Source organism: Polistes dominula, unplaced genomic scaffold (assembly GCF_049000335.1).
Source record: "Polistes dominula isolate Pdom_NZ unplaced genomic scaffold, Pdom_raw_medaka contig_16, whole genome shotgun sequence".
In the NCBI taxonomy this organism is placed as follows: Eukaryota; Metazoa; Arthropoda; class Insecta; order Hymenoptera; family Vespidae; genus Polistes; species Polistes dominula.
In genome coordinates, this window is record NW_028301040.1 from 4,028,602 (window position 1) to 4,046,559 (window position 17,958).

General features: G+C 29.4%; 4 protein-coding genes and 1 long non-coding RNA gene across 5 annotated transcripts; 2 read left to right on the forward strand and 3 right to left on the reverse strand.

Annotated features, from left to right (window-relative positions):
* Positions 1 to 472: 472 nt before the first annotated feature.
* pix (ATP-binding cassette sub-family E member 1 pix) lies at positions 473 to 4,490 on the reverse strand. The gene is made up of 9 exons (XM_015318100.2): positions 4,307 to 4,490; positions 3,453 to 3,692; positions 3,084 to 3,299; positions 2,780 to 2,987; positions 2,498 to 2,684; positions 2,009 to 2,415; positions 1,595 to 1,907; positions 1,258 to 1,492; positions 473 to 1,148 (listed from the first exon to the last, which is right to left on the reverse strand). Exons 2-9 carry the CDS (start codon positions 3,663 to 3,665, stop codon positions 1,101 to 1,103), a joined length of 1,827 nt encoding a protein of 608 aa, XP_015173586.1. The 5' UTR covers positions 3,666 to 3,692; positions 4,307 to 4,490; the 3' UTR covers positions 473 to 1,100.
* Positions 4,491 to 4,821: 331 nt separating this feature from the next.
* Positions 4,822 to 7,709, forward strand: LOC107064871 (uncharacterized). Its single transcript, XM_015318025.2, is given in 5 exon segments — positions 4,822 to 5,528; positions 5,766 to 5,948; positions 6,007 to 6,040; positions 6,043 to 7,134; positions 7,331 to 7,709. Coding segments are annotated over 5 exon segments (1,599 nt in total). The 5' UTR covers positions 4,822 to 5,321; the 3' UTR covers positions 7,414 to 7,709.
* An 864-nt stretch (positions 7,710 to 8,573) lies between these two features.
* Snx3 (sorting nexin 3) lies at positions 8,574 to 11,243 on the reverse strand. The gene is made up of 4 exons (XM_015318024.2): positions 10,925 to 11,243; positions 9,601 to 9,696; positions 9,399 to 9,523; positions 8,574 to 9,315 (listed from the first exon to the last, which is right to left on the reverse strand). The coding sequence occupies exons 1-4, from the start codon at positions 11,087 to 11,089 to the stop codon at positions 9,210 to 9,212; spliced, it is 492 nt and encodes a 163-aa protein (XP_015173510.1). The 5' UTR covers positions 11,090 to 11,243; the 3' UTR covers positions 8,574 to 9,209.
* Position 11,244: 1 nt separating this feature from the next.
* LOC149031806 (uncharacterized) lies at positions 11,245 to 11,858 on the forward strand. The gene is made up of 2 exons (XR_016177310.1): positions 11,245 to 11,381; positions 11,509 to 11,858. It is a non-coding gene; the product is annotated as an uncharacterized LOC149031806 (long non-coding RNA).
* Nmdar1 (glutamate ionotropic receptor NMDA type subunit 1) lies at positions 11,666 to 17,866 on the reverse strand. Its single transcript, XM_089174626.1, has 17 exons — positions 17,614 to 17,866; positions 17,348 to 17,537; positions 16,998 to 17,249; positions 16,702 to 16,900; positions 16,523 to 16,619; positions 16,269 to 16,442; positions 15,232 to 15,345; positions 14,986 to 15,133; positions 14,675 to 14,888; positions 14,448 to 14,582; positions 14,195 to 14,337; positions 13,869 to 14,103; positions 13,604 to 13,752; positions 13,356 to 13,513; positions 13,089 to 13,261; positions 12,676 to 12,929; positions 11,666 to 12,101 (listed from the first exon to the last, which is right to left on the reverse strand). Exons 2-17 carry the CDS (start codon positions 17,510 to 17,512, stop codon positions 11,859 to 11,861), a joined length of 2,853 nt encoding a protein of 950 aa, XP_089030752.1. The 5' UTR covers positions 17,513 to 17,537; positions 17,614 to 17,866; the 3' UTR covers positions 11,666 to 11,858.
* Between the last annotated feature and the right edge of the window lie 92 nt (positions 17,867 to 17,958).

Sequence of the window (17,958 nt, forward strand, 5' to 3'; positions counted from 1 at the left end):
TGCATATTATTATTACGAATAATCGTTTAAAATTATCTAAAATATTTCCGGGTTTTAATCTATTGATAAAAAAAAGATAAAAAAATAAAAAACAATATTTCTTCGAAGTAAACACATTTATATTGATAAGCATGCTATTTATTTATTTATATATATATATATATTTTCCAAACAATTATAGCTTATCTATCCATATTTACATATTTGTTTCCAAAAAACGATAGAAAAAAAAAGAACCTAATATCTTATACGTTTACATAGAGATTTTGGTTAATGTGTTAAAACTTACCGTTTTTGTAAAATATTACATTATTATAATACGATACATGGAATATCATTAATAAATGATAAATAACGATCATTAATTCAACATTATTCAAATAAATATAAATTAGGCAAGTGCTATCGCGTTTATTGTTTGCATAAGGAAGAACAAAAAATAATAAAGATAGGAGATTTTTGAATATAATAATTTCCTTCTTATGACATAGCATATATTTTCATTATATCCTTACAATGGATCGTATATTGCATAGCAATTATTACACAGAAATCACGATACTTGTATTTTATTCTCATTTTCTTCTTTACTTTGTCTTTTACCTTATTAATTATAAATTAATTCTACACGCGCGCACAAATATTGGTATTATAATGAATTTTATTTTATACAAAAAGATATTACATATTGCATGTGTTAAATTATTTTTCATAGTTTCTTTTTCTCTTTCAGCTACCTTTCTTCTTCTTTTTCTCCTTCATCTTTTTTTTATGTATTTTTTTTTCCACAGATATAATTATTTCACGATGTGATGTTTTCATGTGATATATATATATATATATAAATTAATGAAAAAAGTTTGGTAAGACGTACAAGAAAATTATTTCTTTCAATTGGAAAATAAAACGTCTCACATCTCTTCGCATAAAATGCAATTATTATTATTATTATTATTATTATTGTTATTGTAAGAATTATCACGACGATCTAAGATATTTTTTACCAATGCGTGTAAAGTATAAAGTCCACCGAAATATCTTAATGTTATCTTGCATATGTTGCTATTCAATTCGTATACAAGAACGGCAACATTTCCTTTTTATTCTTCCAAGAAGAAATATTGTCCAGCTCTTTTCTGTTCTAAATCCTATATAAATAAATAAATAAATAGATAAATAAAACAAATAAAAAATATTTATATTAATAATATTCTTATGAAAAATGTAATAATAATAATAATAATATATTACCCATACCTTAACTGATTGACTCTTATTAATTCGTGGTCTGAAATTATTAGGATCCCTTCGGAAAGTAATACCCAATAATTCTAAGAATCTGTTCATACCATTCAATAAAGATTGCGGACTATGTGCAGTCGTCTTCAAAGAAGGTGTACCAGAGAATACAATAACACGATCAGCTAAATAAGTTGCCATAATAAAATCGTGTTCTACTACAAATCCTGTTTTCTTTGCGTGTAATATAAACCTAAAATATCAAATTGAAATTAAAATCGCTTTATCTAAATTCTTGAATAATTAATTTTCTCTTATATAATATAGACAAATGAAATTTTAATTATAAATATACCTTTTAATAACCTTAGCAGCTACCAAACGTTGTTCGGAATCTAAATAAGCTGAAGGTTCGTCGACCAAATAAACATCTGCTGGTTTACCAAGACAAAGAGCCATGGCAACACGTTGCAATTCACCACCAGATAAATTTTGTACTTCTTGATCCATGATGTCATCAATTTTCAATGGTTTCATCACATCGGTTACAAATTGAGGATGAATGTAAGCATCTCTAATCTTATCGTGTAGCAATTGTCTCACAACACCTTGAGACTTAGGACTGATCTTTTGTGGTTTGTAACTTATATGCAATTGTGGAATACTTCCTGAAATATAAAAAGAAATATTAATCATCACTGTTAAAACAAACGTTTCAAATAAATAAATAAATGTATAAAATTGATCTCATTGAAATTATATATTATACCTGATCCATCATCAGGAGGTAAATTTCCTGCTAACATTCTAATGAATGTTGTCTTTCCAGTTCCATTTTCTCCTAATAGTACAAGAATCTCCGAATCCGTGAATTGTCCTTTTTCTACATGCAATGTAAAAGAATCCATGGTTTTGACCATAGCTGGATATTCATAATGGTTCATACGCTTAACTTCCTCTTCAGTTGCACTTTCAGCAACCTTAAAAACTAAAGATTCCTCACGGAATCTCAAATTTTCTGTAGGAACGAACCCATCCAGGAATATATTTATACCTTCTCGTACGGAAAAAGGCATAGTAACGACACCATAAGCACCGGGAACGCCATACAAACAACATATAAAATCGGACAAATAATCTAGTACAGATAAATCGTGCTCTACCACGATTATAAATCTATAAATAAAAAAGAAGATATTAATTTTATGTTGAAAATATATTAGAAATTTTTCTGATTTGCATTTTATGATTAACTTACTTATCTGGATGAATTAGAGATCGGATAGCTACAGCTGCATTGAGACGTTGCTTAACATCTAAATATGAAGACGGTTCATCGAACATAAAAATATCACCATTTTGAATGCACACCATAGCACAAGCAAAACGTTGAAGTTCTCCTCCTGAAAGAGCCTCGACACCTCTATCAAGTATATGCATTAAATCTACAATAAAAATATCAATACATTAGAAAAAAAACACACACACACAATAATTATTATACTTTATTTTAATGTAATAAAAATAAAAGAACGTATACCCAGCATTTGACAAATTTCTACTTGATTTTTACATTCATCTTTTTTATCTAAAAATTGTTGAACAGTTCCTCTTAATGCTTTAGGAATTTGATCTACATATTGAGGTTTAATGAGAGCCTTTAAATCATCTTCAAGAATTTTGGTAAAGTAATTTTGTAATTCGCTCCCCCTGAAATGACCTAATATTTCTGTCCAGTCCGGTGGATCCTAAAATATTATTTCATATTAACATAATGCAATTATATATAAAATAAAAACTTATTATATATATATATATACATATAACAAGATTAGGATACATACAGAAAATCGACCTAAATTTGGTTTTTGTTTTCCTGCCAAGATTTTAAGGGCCGTGGATTTTCCAATACCATTCGTACCGACTAAACCTAACACTTCACCAGGACGTGGTATAGGAAGTCTATGTAATTTAAATGAATTCTTGGAATAACGATGCGTCGTTTCTTTTTCTAAATTACTAGGAAGATTGATAATGGAAATGGCTTCAAATGGACATTTCTGAAAAAATAAGCCATTCATTTAGACACTATGATTAAATAACAAATCTAGATTATTGTTAGAGATAAGTATATGTACTAATTGTTAAAGATGCTGAAAATGAGAAATATTTCATTCAAAAAAAAAAAAAAAATTGATTATATTTCTATTTACCTTCACGCAAATACCACATCCGATACACAATTCTTCAGAAATAGATGCCTTCTTACTGTATGGAGTTACTTCTATACAAAGTTTCCCCATTCTTACTACAGGGCAAGATCTTTTGCATTCTTGTCGACATCTTTTAGGTTTGCACTTGTCTGAATTTACAATAGCAATACGGGTTAACCGATCAGTCTCTTCCATAGACTTTTTTGGCGGCATGATGTCAAAGATCTACTTGTCCTTATACTGTTAAACAAAATATTTCAGATATTTTCTATATTAAAGTATTGAAATTTATAATTATATCATTAAATCCATTAATATTCTTCTCTAAGGACAATGAATAATTAATTATTCATTTGAGAAAATTACCTAACCTATATAATATATATTATTAATATTAATGTTAATCATTATTAATTTGATGATATTTTCAAAAATAAATTGAGATAATTATTTTATATACATTAGAACATATTTTTTACGCCTTAATGGAATTTTAATGATTACAAAAATATGTTAAGCATGTTGCAATATAAAAACTAAAAAACTAATCAAGATTAAACAGATGTACTGTTTATAATCTAAAATATTAATTGCTGAGAAAGAGTAAATACTTTTTTTTATCGATATTACAAAAACAATAAATTATTATTAATGATTAATTATATCTGTAGAAAAGAAAATCTGTTAGCTTCTAATCATTAAATTCTAACCTCACTTAATTTCGTATAAAATATAATACTCATAAGATATCATTAAAATATATGATTAAAAAAATGATAGAAAATGTATTATTATTTTATAATTATATGTAATATTGATTAAAATGTCAAAATATTAACGATATTAAAATATACCTGTTAAAATGAAGAACGTGGATGTGACTCCTTGTTGAGCTTTTCAAAGGAGTTCTGAACTTTCACGTTACCAATGGTTCGACTGAAACCATTAATTGCAGGAATCATAGATGGTATTTGTTGTCCAATTTTTCTTTTATCTTCAAATAATATTGACACAATAATGAGCAATGATAAGTGAAACAATAACTATACAATATACGATCTAAATGATTTAATTCAATCGAATTAAAAGTCAATAATGATAGTTGATAACATTTACAGGAATCTGCCATACCGATAGAATTTGTTCTATAAAAAAATAAAAATAAAAATAAACATTATGAAATAAAAAATATTTTTGCGTTTACAGTGAAAACATTATTCGTATTATTTTTAATATTGATAATATTTATCGAATTATTCTCTTTATTTAATAAAATATTGTAAATTAACAAATATTATTACAAGCGAATGCATGTGGATGCATAAACGGATATAATAATGTCAAATTAAATAAAAAATAAAAGAGATATTAATTTTGGAAATATTTCTAAATTTACTTAGGTGTTATATTTGTAATATAAATTATCAATTAAAAACATTAATTTTTGTAAAACAAATATGCCTATCTGAAGAATAGAAATTCTTGTTTGATGTTTTCATAGATTGCCACTTGGTGTCAGTGTTCAATATATTACTAACCATTCTTAAAAAAAACGTAAATATTTTTTCTTGTTAATTGATATAGAGTGTTAAGTTATAAACATTTTAAATCTGTAAAAGAAAACAGTTACCGCGAGTTAACAGAACATTTGTTTAATAGATCAAAATGTGCATCGTATTATGTATCATATATTTGATTAAATGTTTATATGTGTGTCCAACATATAAATAATTTTTTATTATAGAAGAAAGAGACATTGAAAGAGAGAGGGACAGAGAAAGAAAGTAAAAGAGAAGGGGATAGAGAGAGAAAGAGAAATTAAAATGGTCATTTATTAAGTAACAATTAAATGATAATTTTAAATTAAACATGAACATGACAGCAATGAAATCGATGGATATAACATTGCCATTTACATTGAAGCAAGAAAAAGAGGTTAACGAAGCTGAAATAGACGAAGATGCTAGTTTGAATGAACTCGACAAGATCCTTCCTATGACACTACCATCAATAACAGACAACAATTTTCTGTTACCTTCTACTCCCAATCATGAATTCTTACGACTTACTGCAATGGCATGTTTCATTTTATTATAATATAATTTTTATTATATAAAAAAAATATATAAATACACATAATATATTATTATATAAATATATACATATATAATGTGTATATATATATTTGTATATATATTTATATGTATGTGTATATATAAATATAAATATAGAGGTATGAGTATATTTGAAATTAATTTCAAATATTTCATATATTGAATAAAATTAAAGACGAGGTGTATATATTTGAAACAGGTACGTGCAGTGTACTTCTCGTATCTACACGAATGTTTATTGAATAATTACATAGTATGTTATAAACAAAAAAATCAAGAAGCTCAAAGTTACGAATTAAAAAAATGCGCAGATCAAATGGAATTGGATGCCGTTAGATGTTCTTTAGAAGCTTCTTTGTATAGACAACACATGTTTAAAATGGTAAGATATACCATTGAGAAGAGACATTATTTACAAGTCTGTAATCATTTTTTTAAAGATTTCAGATATTAAGTCCCACACTTCACAAAAAAAGTGTATAAACAGTTAGTGATGCTATTAGAAACACCATCTAATAAAGTTGATGTTGGTGTACAAACTAATAGTTCATGTTTAAAAACTAATTCCTGTGATCACCGTAAAATAAATACTATGCAAGACGCTTGCATTACATCTAATTATGAAGAATTATTTAATGCGACGGAACTATTATCTGTAGATAAGAAGGCACCCCCTTGTATAGAAGAATCAAACATTTCCATGCAAGACAATGCAAGCGTTAAAACACTTGTATTTAAAGAAGAGATTACTGATAAATTAATATTTAACGAGGAAAGTCAAGAAACAACTATTTTAACTCAAATACTTTCAACTGATAAATTTGTTCAGCAACCAACTGTTGAGCCTGTCGATAAACATGATGATATCTCGCAAGATTCACTTTTACAACATATGGAAGATATGTTTTGTGAGAGTGATGACAGTAGTGATTTGACAACATTAATCGAAAAACATTCAGGCATAAGTAAGGCTAGTGTTGACAATGAAATCAGCAAAATGAGTTTGGAAACGGATAACCCGTTGATTTCTAATTTAAAACGTGTAGAAGAAAGCAATAATATTCCAAAGAGTAATAATACTGTAAAAATGTCTTCTCCTGCTCAAGGAAAATTTAGTTTTAGTTATTATAAGGAAATGAAAAGTAGAGTGGATAAACCACCAACTGAACTTAATAAAGAAGATACAACTGTTAAGTGCAAACAAGAACCTACAAATGAAAATAAACAAAAGAAAAGAGCGGATGGTATTTGGTTTGTCGAAAGAGTACATCAAGTTTCTAAATTAAAAAGAAAATTGACCGAATTATCTTTGACAAATTATCGTAAACATGGTAGAATTAAAAGAAAATTTATTGAATTGTTTGGAGAATCTGACGAAGAAGAAATGATGCCTGATTCACCAATTTGTATAGAAGAACATTTAACTGCTTGTAAAGAAAGAATAGCTCCATGGATTGTCAAATATCTAATGCCATTCTATAAAAAAAGACGAATCAAAGATCGCCAATTATTTAAAGCTGTAGCCAAGCATATTGCTGATATGCTTATCATTGAAAATACATTTCCTGGTAAGATATTATTTATTTATATTTAATCTTTTGACTGCAAATAGTGCCTTTAGGCATCCAATGAAAGTTGGGGTACGACTGATGTGATATTTTATTTTTGAGTACTCAGCAGTTGAAAAATTAAATAACATTTTATCTCAATTTTTATAATCATTCCTATCTATATTATAATTTACTATTCATTTTTAATTTTCAGAAGAGAGCTGTGTTAACAAGTACATAGAAAATTACTTCCGAAATAGGCAACTCATTAAGACCAGTCAAGATATATATATATAATAAAGACATATGAATTACCCATTTCTGACGTAGATTAGAACGAAAATGAAACACAATTACAGATCAATTATTATCTATAGCAATATGAACTTAAATTATTTTTCTTTTTTGTTTAACAAGCATTAACCATTTTAAAGTTTTTATTGAAAAAATTTTAACGATATTTTTTCCCTTTAAGAGACTGATAAATAAAAAAGTATGTCTTAAATTTTAGATATATTATTAATTTAATACTCATTCTTATTTAAAAAAAAAAAAGAAAAAAAAACATAATAAAAATAAAGGAAAGAAAAGAAATTGTTTTTTCAAAAACTCATTAATATTTTTTGTGCACAGATAATAGTTGTAAAGGTAGGCTTATGATATTAATAATTATTAAATAATTAAAGACTGAAGTGTTATTGTGTGCCCATTGATTGTACCTGCTTAGATTCCATATTGTTATATTCTAAATATTTATGAAAAAATAATGTTTCATGCAAACAATAAGGTTGTCTTTTAACACAAAACTCGTATAATACACGAATTTGAAAAAAATGTGGCCATTGTATAAAAGTCAATAATTTTACTCTTAATTTTCAAACAATATCAATGACAATAATCGTAATAGTAATAATAGTAACAATAATTACTTTATTTCATTTGTGTTCGAAACGAAAAATTCAAACACGACAAAAAGATTCAGAATATTTAGATGTACAAATGTTTTTCAAGAATATTCCTTTTAGCAAATAGATATATTATATACTATATTTATATTAATATTTATTATTATTATTATTATTATAATTATTTAAAAACTCAATATTTTGATTTAAATTATTATTTAGTTACTAATTAAAAGGAAAATTCGTATTTTAGAGTTTTACACCTTTGTACATAAATTATTTGAGAAAATAGATTCGTACAAGTTGTCCATGAAAATATTCATTGGTAGAAACAATGTTAAAACTCAAAAGTTATAAAGAAATTAGAAACAACAAGATATGTTGCAATAATTTCATTACTTAAGAGTGAGAAAGTTTTTTGTTGAGAAATTTGCAGGTAGTTTATCCAATAAAAGTACGAAAAAGCAGATTTGGATCAACTATTATTATATAATTATTTCTGTTTTGCACTTTTCTACCGAGCAACTTGTACATAAATATTATTATTATTAATTTTTATTCTTTTTTTTTTTTTTAATCTTTTTTAATTTCCATAAGCCATATTTTAATGAACAGAAATTTGTGCATCATTTATTATGCAAAAGTGTAACAACGCTGTGTGTTGCGTTTTATACATGCACAAATTCTGTCTTTCTTTTCTTTTTCATTTATTATTATTATCATTATTATTATTATTATTATTATTATTATTTATAGTGATTCACCTTAATAATTCATTTTTTGCCTGATGTGTAGATTATTATTGTTGAGATCGTTTATAAATTCTCTAGAAAGTTAACTTAATTAAGTTAACTAATATTTCAATTTTTTGATAAAAGATCCTTCACACATTAATTTGAAAAAAAAAAAAAAGAAAACGATTTAAACATAACTATTACAAAATCAAGATACTTGATTAAACATCACAGGACTAAAAGCTCAATTATATAATATGAAAAAATATATATACATATACATATACATAAACCATATACATAAACCATATACATATATACATATATGTATGTATATATAAAGAAGGATCTTTTCGAATCTCTCAATGAAACATTATTATTAAAATAATGAAATATGGCTTAAATATCAAAGACTGGGTGAAATATACTTGTGAATTAGTCTTAACATTATTACTTATGTATTACGTATTTTCCCAGGTACGTAGTTCTTGTCTATTACAGGTTCTTGCAGAAACAAATGTAAACATCGTTCGTTCTGTGCTAACGGATGTCCAGCTATTCTAAAACATTTAATATTGAAACTTATAGATGTATTCAATTTTAGTACAATTAAATATATAAAATATTAATTGATAATACTTACTTATTAACAAATATCTCTAAACCTTTCCTTCGGTCCTCAATAAAATCTTCCTCAAAAATTCCATCATCTCCTCGAAATGGCATTTGACGTTTCCATGCCTTTCCAGGTAATGGTGGTACAACAATCTACAATTTAAATAAAAAATATAATATATAATATTATAAACCTTGAGTAAAGAGAATATATTAATCGATTGATATACCTTGCTGTCCCTTTCCAATTCGTTTCTCAGCCATTCAAAATCGCTGTATCTTCTTCTGACCGTCGAGTCTTTGACTTTAAAGACGGGTAGGTTTGTCTTTAAAATAAGAAAAGAAAAAAAAAGGAAAGAAAGAAGAAGAATTTAGAAGACATAAATATATATACAGGGTGTCAACATATTCTATACATAAAGAAAAGTAAAAAAATATTATATAAATATAGGTCATTTAAAGTTTTATTCTAAAATTATAATATCAATTATAGATATGTTCACATTTATTTACTCATCACTGTCAATGTTTATCTATGCTGTTTACTATTTCAAAATGATTTAATAAATCTCAATCGATATCACAATTCTCTTTAAATTTTCTTACGAGGTATAACTAATAAAAATGCAAAAAGTATTTTCAAACCAAGAATGTGAGATAAAAATACTCTGACTGTTGTAACAGAGTAGTATCAAAGCAAATTTTGTAGCAAAAGAGTATATCTTATCATTCAGTATTTTTGAATATGCATTCACAGTTATGCGAAACAAGTTCATTTCATTCCAAAAACAGTGTCAGGGTTGCATTCGTTTAGGCAATTGTCATTTTGAACAAGACATTTTAACTTTTTAATAGAGTTTTAAATGACCAATGTTTTTATATAACATTTTTTTTCTTATTTTTGTAGATAAAATACACTGACACAATTTGGCAAGTAAAACTGAGGACATCCTATAGATATATATATTCTGTAATAGATAATAATTAGTAAAGACAGAAGCATCATTACAGAAACCCTAGAAATATTAACATTGGTGGAACATCTTAAAATTTACTAAGGTATCCTTCTCCTCTCAGAATACAGAGTTAAAGTAAAAACAGATAATTTCATTAAATTCGTTTATCTAATGTTATGCGATAATAAGCGAGAATATCTCGCGATATCGTCACTTTTTCTCTCTCCCGGGACAGAGATATAATATAACGAAACATAAATGCACAAATGAAATTGGACGAAAGTAATGTTTTATAATTTGATGTATAGAAACAGGGGGGAAGAACCGAGGCAATGAACAGTAGAGTTGATAACAATAATAATTGAAATTAAAGTTCATTCAAATAGAATGTCCTTATTTAAATAAATAGGTAGATAGATAGATTGTGCGTATAATAAATTATTACTTGGATAAATGTCAAAGGTCTTTGATTTGTATCAATAATTTGGTAAAGTTCCAAGAAGAAAGAGGTTCCAAAAAAGACTAAAAAAAAGGATAGACAAGAAAAATCCAAAAGAGGACAACCTCCGGATATTCGATAGAAATTTATTCAACTTACTCTCATGCGGACCTCGTAATCGGTATATCTTTTTTTACCGACGCCGTGTGTGATTGGATTAATCACGTCAATTTCGAGAAAATTTGCGGGCGCAGCGTAAGCGTCGTCCAATGTCTGTTTCTTAACGTTTAAACGCCTCGTTGCATCCACAGTAGTATCCGCCATTTCCTTACCGAAATAATTAATTAGATATTTAATGGCGAAACACTATCTACTATATTAATTCGATATTCGATAGTTGATAAGTTAACTCTTTTTCGATTGACAGTACACTCTCTACAAGCTGACACCACATTTGACACAATTCCTTCGTTCTCGTGTGTTATGGCCCTGAACGAAGAAAATTGAAGATTCCGAGAAGAAACTTGGTGTTTTAAAAAATGACTGCTTGCAGCGCTACTTCGACAATGGCGGCAGATCGGAGAACTAAGGATTTTAAATTCTTATGATACAAATTGTAAGATTACATTCAAATATTCAAATGATATTGAATTATAAAAAACTATTCAATTAACAATTAAATTTGTCACATATTTTAACAATAAAATATTTAAACGTATACATTTGATTTGACGGGTCGATAGATTATCAACCGAGTCAAGATACATTGTTTCCAGGAACATATGGCGCGTCTTTCAAAAATGATGATTCCCAAATCATCAGTGGATTATTCTAAAAAATGAAAAATAAAATAAATAAATTAATATAAAACAAAATAAAAAATAAATATATATATAGAAATTGTAACAATTAAAGAATTTTTTTTATTTCAATGAACGAGACCTAATTTTAACTATTAATACAATTCCTTCAGTTCGTAGTGTGCGTTAATATATATATATATATGAAAGAGTTGTACATATTAAAAAACTATTTTTTGTGAACACGTAAGTACACAGTGTGTGTGTGTGTGTGTGTGTATGTATATAATAATTTAAACTACAAGATGAGATACATCGGCGGTGTAAACGGCAGGTGATAATCTTACGTCCTCAGAACGTGACATTGGTCGTTGACGTATATCACTATCTCCAGGCCATGCTCTTCCTGGACTACGCGGTAAGACGGTGCATCTGGCGACCGTATCGACTGCCAAGCTGACGGTCGTTGGATCGTTCAGGCCGTTGCTATCAATTCTTCGATGTGCAGCTATCGAAGCTCGAAGTGTTTTCCGCTTCTGCATAAATAAAATGAAGGGTTATATACAAATGAACTTATAAGTATCTTGTCGCAAAGGAAATCCTTCGAAAGGAAAATGTTGACTATTATGATCGATTTAACGTTACGTAAGAATACACGTAGGATCGTTCAAAGATATGTAATACACGTTTGCTGTATTTAATTTTAATATTTTCAATTATCTTTTTAATAGAGATTAAAAAAAATTTAATTAGTTATTTATGTGTATGGTTTTTTAGGATGATCCTACGTGTATCGTATTTCCTCGAGAGAAAGGATAAAAGTTTTATGAAATATGTATATGCATATATATATATGTATATATGTATCTGCAACTAATTTTACCTACAACTACTTCTTCATAATAATTTCTACACACTGTCAGTTGTGCAACTCGCTAATTATCACGTAATTATTATTACTAGGGTTCGAAGGGAAGTCCCTCGGGAAATGGACATGCTTCAGCGCAGCTACCTCGTCGTCGCTTCCTGAGGATTACTGATAAACACACATTTCTGAAGAAACGATGGAAACATATCAAACAACGAAATCGGCTGCCGATCGCTGTTTACCTCGATCGTTCCTCGCCATTTATCGGCTGCGTGCCTTGCCAGTTCCATTTTCTTCTGTTTTTTAATTTGATGCTTCTTGTACGCCATCTCGATAATAATCAAACCGATACCACCGATGATACCGACCGCAACCACTATGAACACTCCTGCCATATTTTTCAATCCGAGAGTGTTCGGAGTTTTTTCAAATTGTTCGCATTGTTGTAGATTCCCTTGTAGTATCCAAAGATTATCGAGACTTTCCATGAAACCACCTAAAAACGATATATGAAGTGTTAATTATTACATTTGAAATTGTTATTTCTTTTCTTTGTTACTTTTTAAAGTCTTTTCTTTTTCACTACAATTCGTTAAAAAAAATATTCATGTTTCATTTATCTATTCTTATACTGATATCATAGCGTTGCTATTACTTTCGTGAAAGTCTAAAATTGCCAGAGTCACGGCATCCGCCCAGGGTGAACCTTTCTGTAAGCCAATTCCGTAACCAGAACGACCAAATAATTCACCGGCTGTTACTAACTCGCAATCTTGAGCTGCCTCAAATTCCAAACGTGAGCTATCCCAGATGAATGCCATTAATTTCCTAAAGATGGCACAAATGACTTATCATACTGTACGTATTTACACTCTTGCTTGGAAAATTATATTAAGGAAGGACAGGTGTAAATAATACCTACCCAATTTTGATATCACGTATAGCGTCTTCAGCTGTATCGTAATTATTAGCTTCCATCGTTCGATACATATTAGAGAGTTCAACTTGTCGCCTGAAATACATGTCCACTGCTGATCCCTTAACTGTAGCGCATGTTAAATTTTCCATAGTATTCCTGAGCTTTAATACAATACATATAAAATAATATTTATTGTTTTATTCTTTATCTGTGTGCGTATTCTTTTTTTTAGAAAATTTGGGCCTACTTACTCGGGCATCATTAATCCCAGTTAATTTAGTTTTAGGACGTTCCAAGACGAGGAAAGCAGCTAAATTAGCTGTATATGATGCCACAATGATCATAGCAAACCCTGCCCATACCATGCCCAATACTCGAGCTGAAAAACTTCTTGGAGTACCTAAATAATATAATACATTATAATTAAAATCTTGTTAGTAGCAATGGTAAACATTTTTTCTAATAGGTCGTTTAATTTATACGCAAAGTATGATGACAAGAGAAGACCATATTTACCTTCACCAATTCCACTATTTAATAATACTCCCCATGCAAACCAAACGGCACTCGAGAGATTGAGGGCATCTTCCTCGGTGCCGTCAGTATTAGCTAGTTTGAACCTCCCGAAAGGTGAAAACCGGTCGAGGAGGTACAGAACTAGCGCCACTACGTGCACCGAAACCATCACCAAGATCCAAAGGGTGTTACTAAATGGTTGTAAGAAAGATACCAATGTTGATGATCTAGATGGCTGGAATCAAACAAGATTTTATTAATTTAACATTCAGGTATCTTTTCTTGGGATGAGAGTTTCATTGGGAATTTATATTTGTCTCTGATACCTTTTTTTCCAAAATAGTTATTCCTTGATATTTGAATGGCTTGCTGAATTCAATGAATTCAGCACGTTCAGGATTAATCGTCAATGGTGCAACGATCATATCCGCTCGTTCGTTCACCAATTCTCCGATTAGTCCTGTCCATTCTTTTTCCCTCCAACTGAAAAGTTAGATTTCCTTGTTTTTTGTCTATGTTAGATTAATAAATAAATTAAACAAATGAATGTATACTAGAGAATATTTGTTAGTAATATACCTGAATTATTTTTGATGACATAACTGCCAAATTGACCATCCGGGGATAGAGCAAGATTATAAGTGAAATTGATAGTCTTTGATAATTCTTTCAACAAATCAACGCAATAACCTTTGCAACAATACGTCTTTAAATCTATAAATTACAAGGTTTCATTTATTTCCATGATCATTAATTAATTTCACAGTTAAACGCAAGTACACACATCATTTGATTAAATTACTTACTCTCATTTTCATCAATATTGAAGTGAGGACATGCTATTTCATCAGGCAGGCAAGATTCACTCTCGCTTGCTTCACGTACGTAAACGAAAGGTTTCTCTTCAATTGTCAATACCTTTAAGTGCGTTGGTATCATTAAACCTTCGGGTTTATTTTTGGAAGGTCCAGGCCAAATGATACTCGACTCGTTAACTCTTAACTTCATTTTTGTTCCATTCTGATAAAATATCGAACAAATTTCATACAAATGTTGAGATTTTCGTTCATTTGATAGAATTTTAATAATAAATAATTTTGATCTTTATAATACTTACAGTTGGATAAAAGTATTGTCCAACTGAAACTTGTCGACCATTTTCATTAACGTTAATAATATCATATTCGGCAAAAATACGATCACCGTTGTCGTCAAAAGCAACTCTGCCAGTTTCTCCATTTGTTAAAACTTGTTGACGGATATAACTTAAATCATACAATTGTATATATTACGCAATTATAATATATCTAATTTACTAATGTTAAATTGTTAATATTAAAATTAAAAAAACACGATGACATACTCAAAAAGTTTCTTCCCAGTTTCCCATATCGTTCCGGAATCACCGCAATCCTTGGGAGCGCTCGTGATTTCTTCACTTTCGTTCATTTCTCGTAATGCAGAGACAAAAGCGTATCTGGAAAAGTAAGTATATACCCTCGACATCAGAAAAATTAATAATCGGATTACTTAAATATACTTATGCACACAACACAATTTCTACGGGACAACGTTTCCATGCAGTAACATCCATGAGATGAAATCAGAGTCCTTAGATCTGTAACCAACATCGATACATCAAAGTTTTCAAATTAATTGATGCTGGTTCTTAATCTCAGTGATACCTGTGTAATAATCAAGAAATATTGTTGTTAAGAAGTGCATTCTCAAGTTCTAAGGTCTCCTAAGTTTTTTTTTCAAACTACGTACAACAAAAAGCTGAAATTACTTTCAATTCTTAACATACAGTGATTCTGTATGCGTATATATTTTTTTTTATAATATCGACGCAGTCTGATTACATGGTCACTGTGAATGATTGTTTAGACAAAAAGTTGTGTCGTATTCGCATCATCGATTAATTTTTCAATGGACAAAATAGATTTGTAAAGACAACGATCATGTAATCAGGACGTCGAAAAATATATACTTACGAGTACAGGATGACTACGTTGAGAAATGAGACAGTAGTTTCAAGTTTTGTATATGTAAGCAGTTTTTAAGAAAAAAAAAAGTTAGGCACCTTGTAGATGAAACGATGTGCAAGATAAATAAAAATTTGATATAAAAAAAAAAAGAAAGAAAAAATATATATTACAATTATAAAGCTAGCAAAAGAGTAAAGAGTAAAGAGATAGTGACGAGAAGATGAAAATTGAAGAAGATAATCAGGGGAAGAAGAATTTCAGCAATCTCAATCCTTTCTTCATAGTTGATGGGATTCCAGGCGATCGTGGAATTGTGTGAAGTGGAAGTTTTACCTAATCGTGAAACTATGTACACAGTTTCATGCATATACATGTAGGAGTGCCTATCGTGTGAGATCGCAAAAGGACTGACAGGCTGTCCTTGATGTGAGCCTTCTCTGCACTCGCATTAATTAATTTCAGTCCAAGAAGACCTTCTGGTGCGTTAGGTGCATCCAATGCTTGCTCGGTAACGATCCAAACGTATCCAGCTCCGGTCATGTTCAATGATGCTGCATCTCTGAAGATTATTTTTGCATCTGTTTTTCTGTAAGTTAAACAAAACGTATTCAAATGTTTATATTCGAAATATAAAATGATTCTAATTGATAAATTGATTTTACTTACGTGGCATACATCAGACAGACCCTGGCTTGTGCATTTTTCATTTCCATCAAATGTTCCATAAAACTATCAAGACCCGGCTCGAATTCTATTACGGATTCTACCTGTTTTTTTTTTATGGGCAGAAAATTATCGATATTAAAAAATGTTTAGAGGTAAATGAAAGGAGAGGACAGATGGACCTACGTGTACTTTTATTTCAACGTCGTCTTCTAAATTTTGCGAGGTCGTTTGAAAACGTCCTAGCAAAGCACGACCATCGGTGTCCGAACTATGGATGAATATGATCTTCATGTAGTTAAAATATTTCAACATTTCAACCCATACGTCAGCCTGATGAGAATATGGCGGGACGGTTCGTAAGAATGACACGTGTATGTTCTGAAAAAATATTTTGAAATATGTTTGTGTCCATTTGAAAGAATTTCTTGTACATTCTTATGAATACAAGTAATGTATGATCTAAAGATCGACGTACTTTATCGGAAAATGCTGAATCACGCGAAGAGATACCAATTACAGGTATATGATAAAAACCACTCGTATAGGAAACAGCAGCTGGTGACAAATCACCTGTTAGAGGATTGGACACAACTACTGCATAAACTTGTTGAGCGATTAAAGATTTACAAACGCTGAGAGCTGTTCTGATCGGATTGGAATCCATTTCGATGACAGTGTGCTGATAAGTTATACCTTTGTTCACGTATTGCGAATCAAAGTTCAAATGCTAAAATATAACAATTATATTATGTTTGTATCAATAAAACAAAGCCTTTGTTCAATGCAAACATTAATTTATAATGTCTCGATAAAATGTATGCTCACGGCTACGGTGTCAGCAAAGTAACTTTTGCTTTCGTTGTTTGAAAGGACACCACCGATCATGAACAAAGTTGGACTGTTGTGACTGGATGGTCTCACGGCATGACTATTGTCTTCGAAAAGCATCAGAAGACAAATCAATGCTATCATTTTACTAGATTTTCCCATTGCGTTAGGGTAAACAAAGTGAAGTCTAAAAAAAAATACGAAATATGAAAGAAAATCTATGTTAAAATTTGCATGCCTTAAACGGATTTCTCTCGACCTACCTGACGTTTAATTAAATTCCGGTTTATTTCTTCTCTCTTTCAGGTAAGACAAAGAATTTAAACAAAAAAAAAAAAACCGAAAGAAATGAAAAAGAAAAATGTGACAAAATTAAACTAGATATAGAAAATATATTGTCGACACCGCGTTCATCCACCCACCAAAAAATGATTGAAAAATTTGACGAAACAAGGTAGACGAGTACTTGGGCACGGCCCAAGTTATAATGGCCCGAAGTACGAGGACAGAGCCAAGATCTGACCTCCTCTTGGGATACATTGATCCAGTTGGATGCTGCGCGCAAGTGAGAGATTCCATTTTCATCCCCCACTATCGTAAATTCAAAG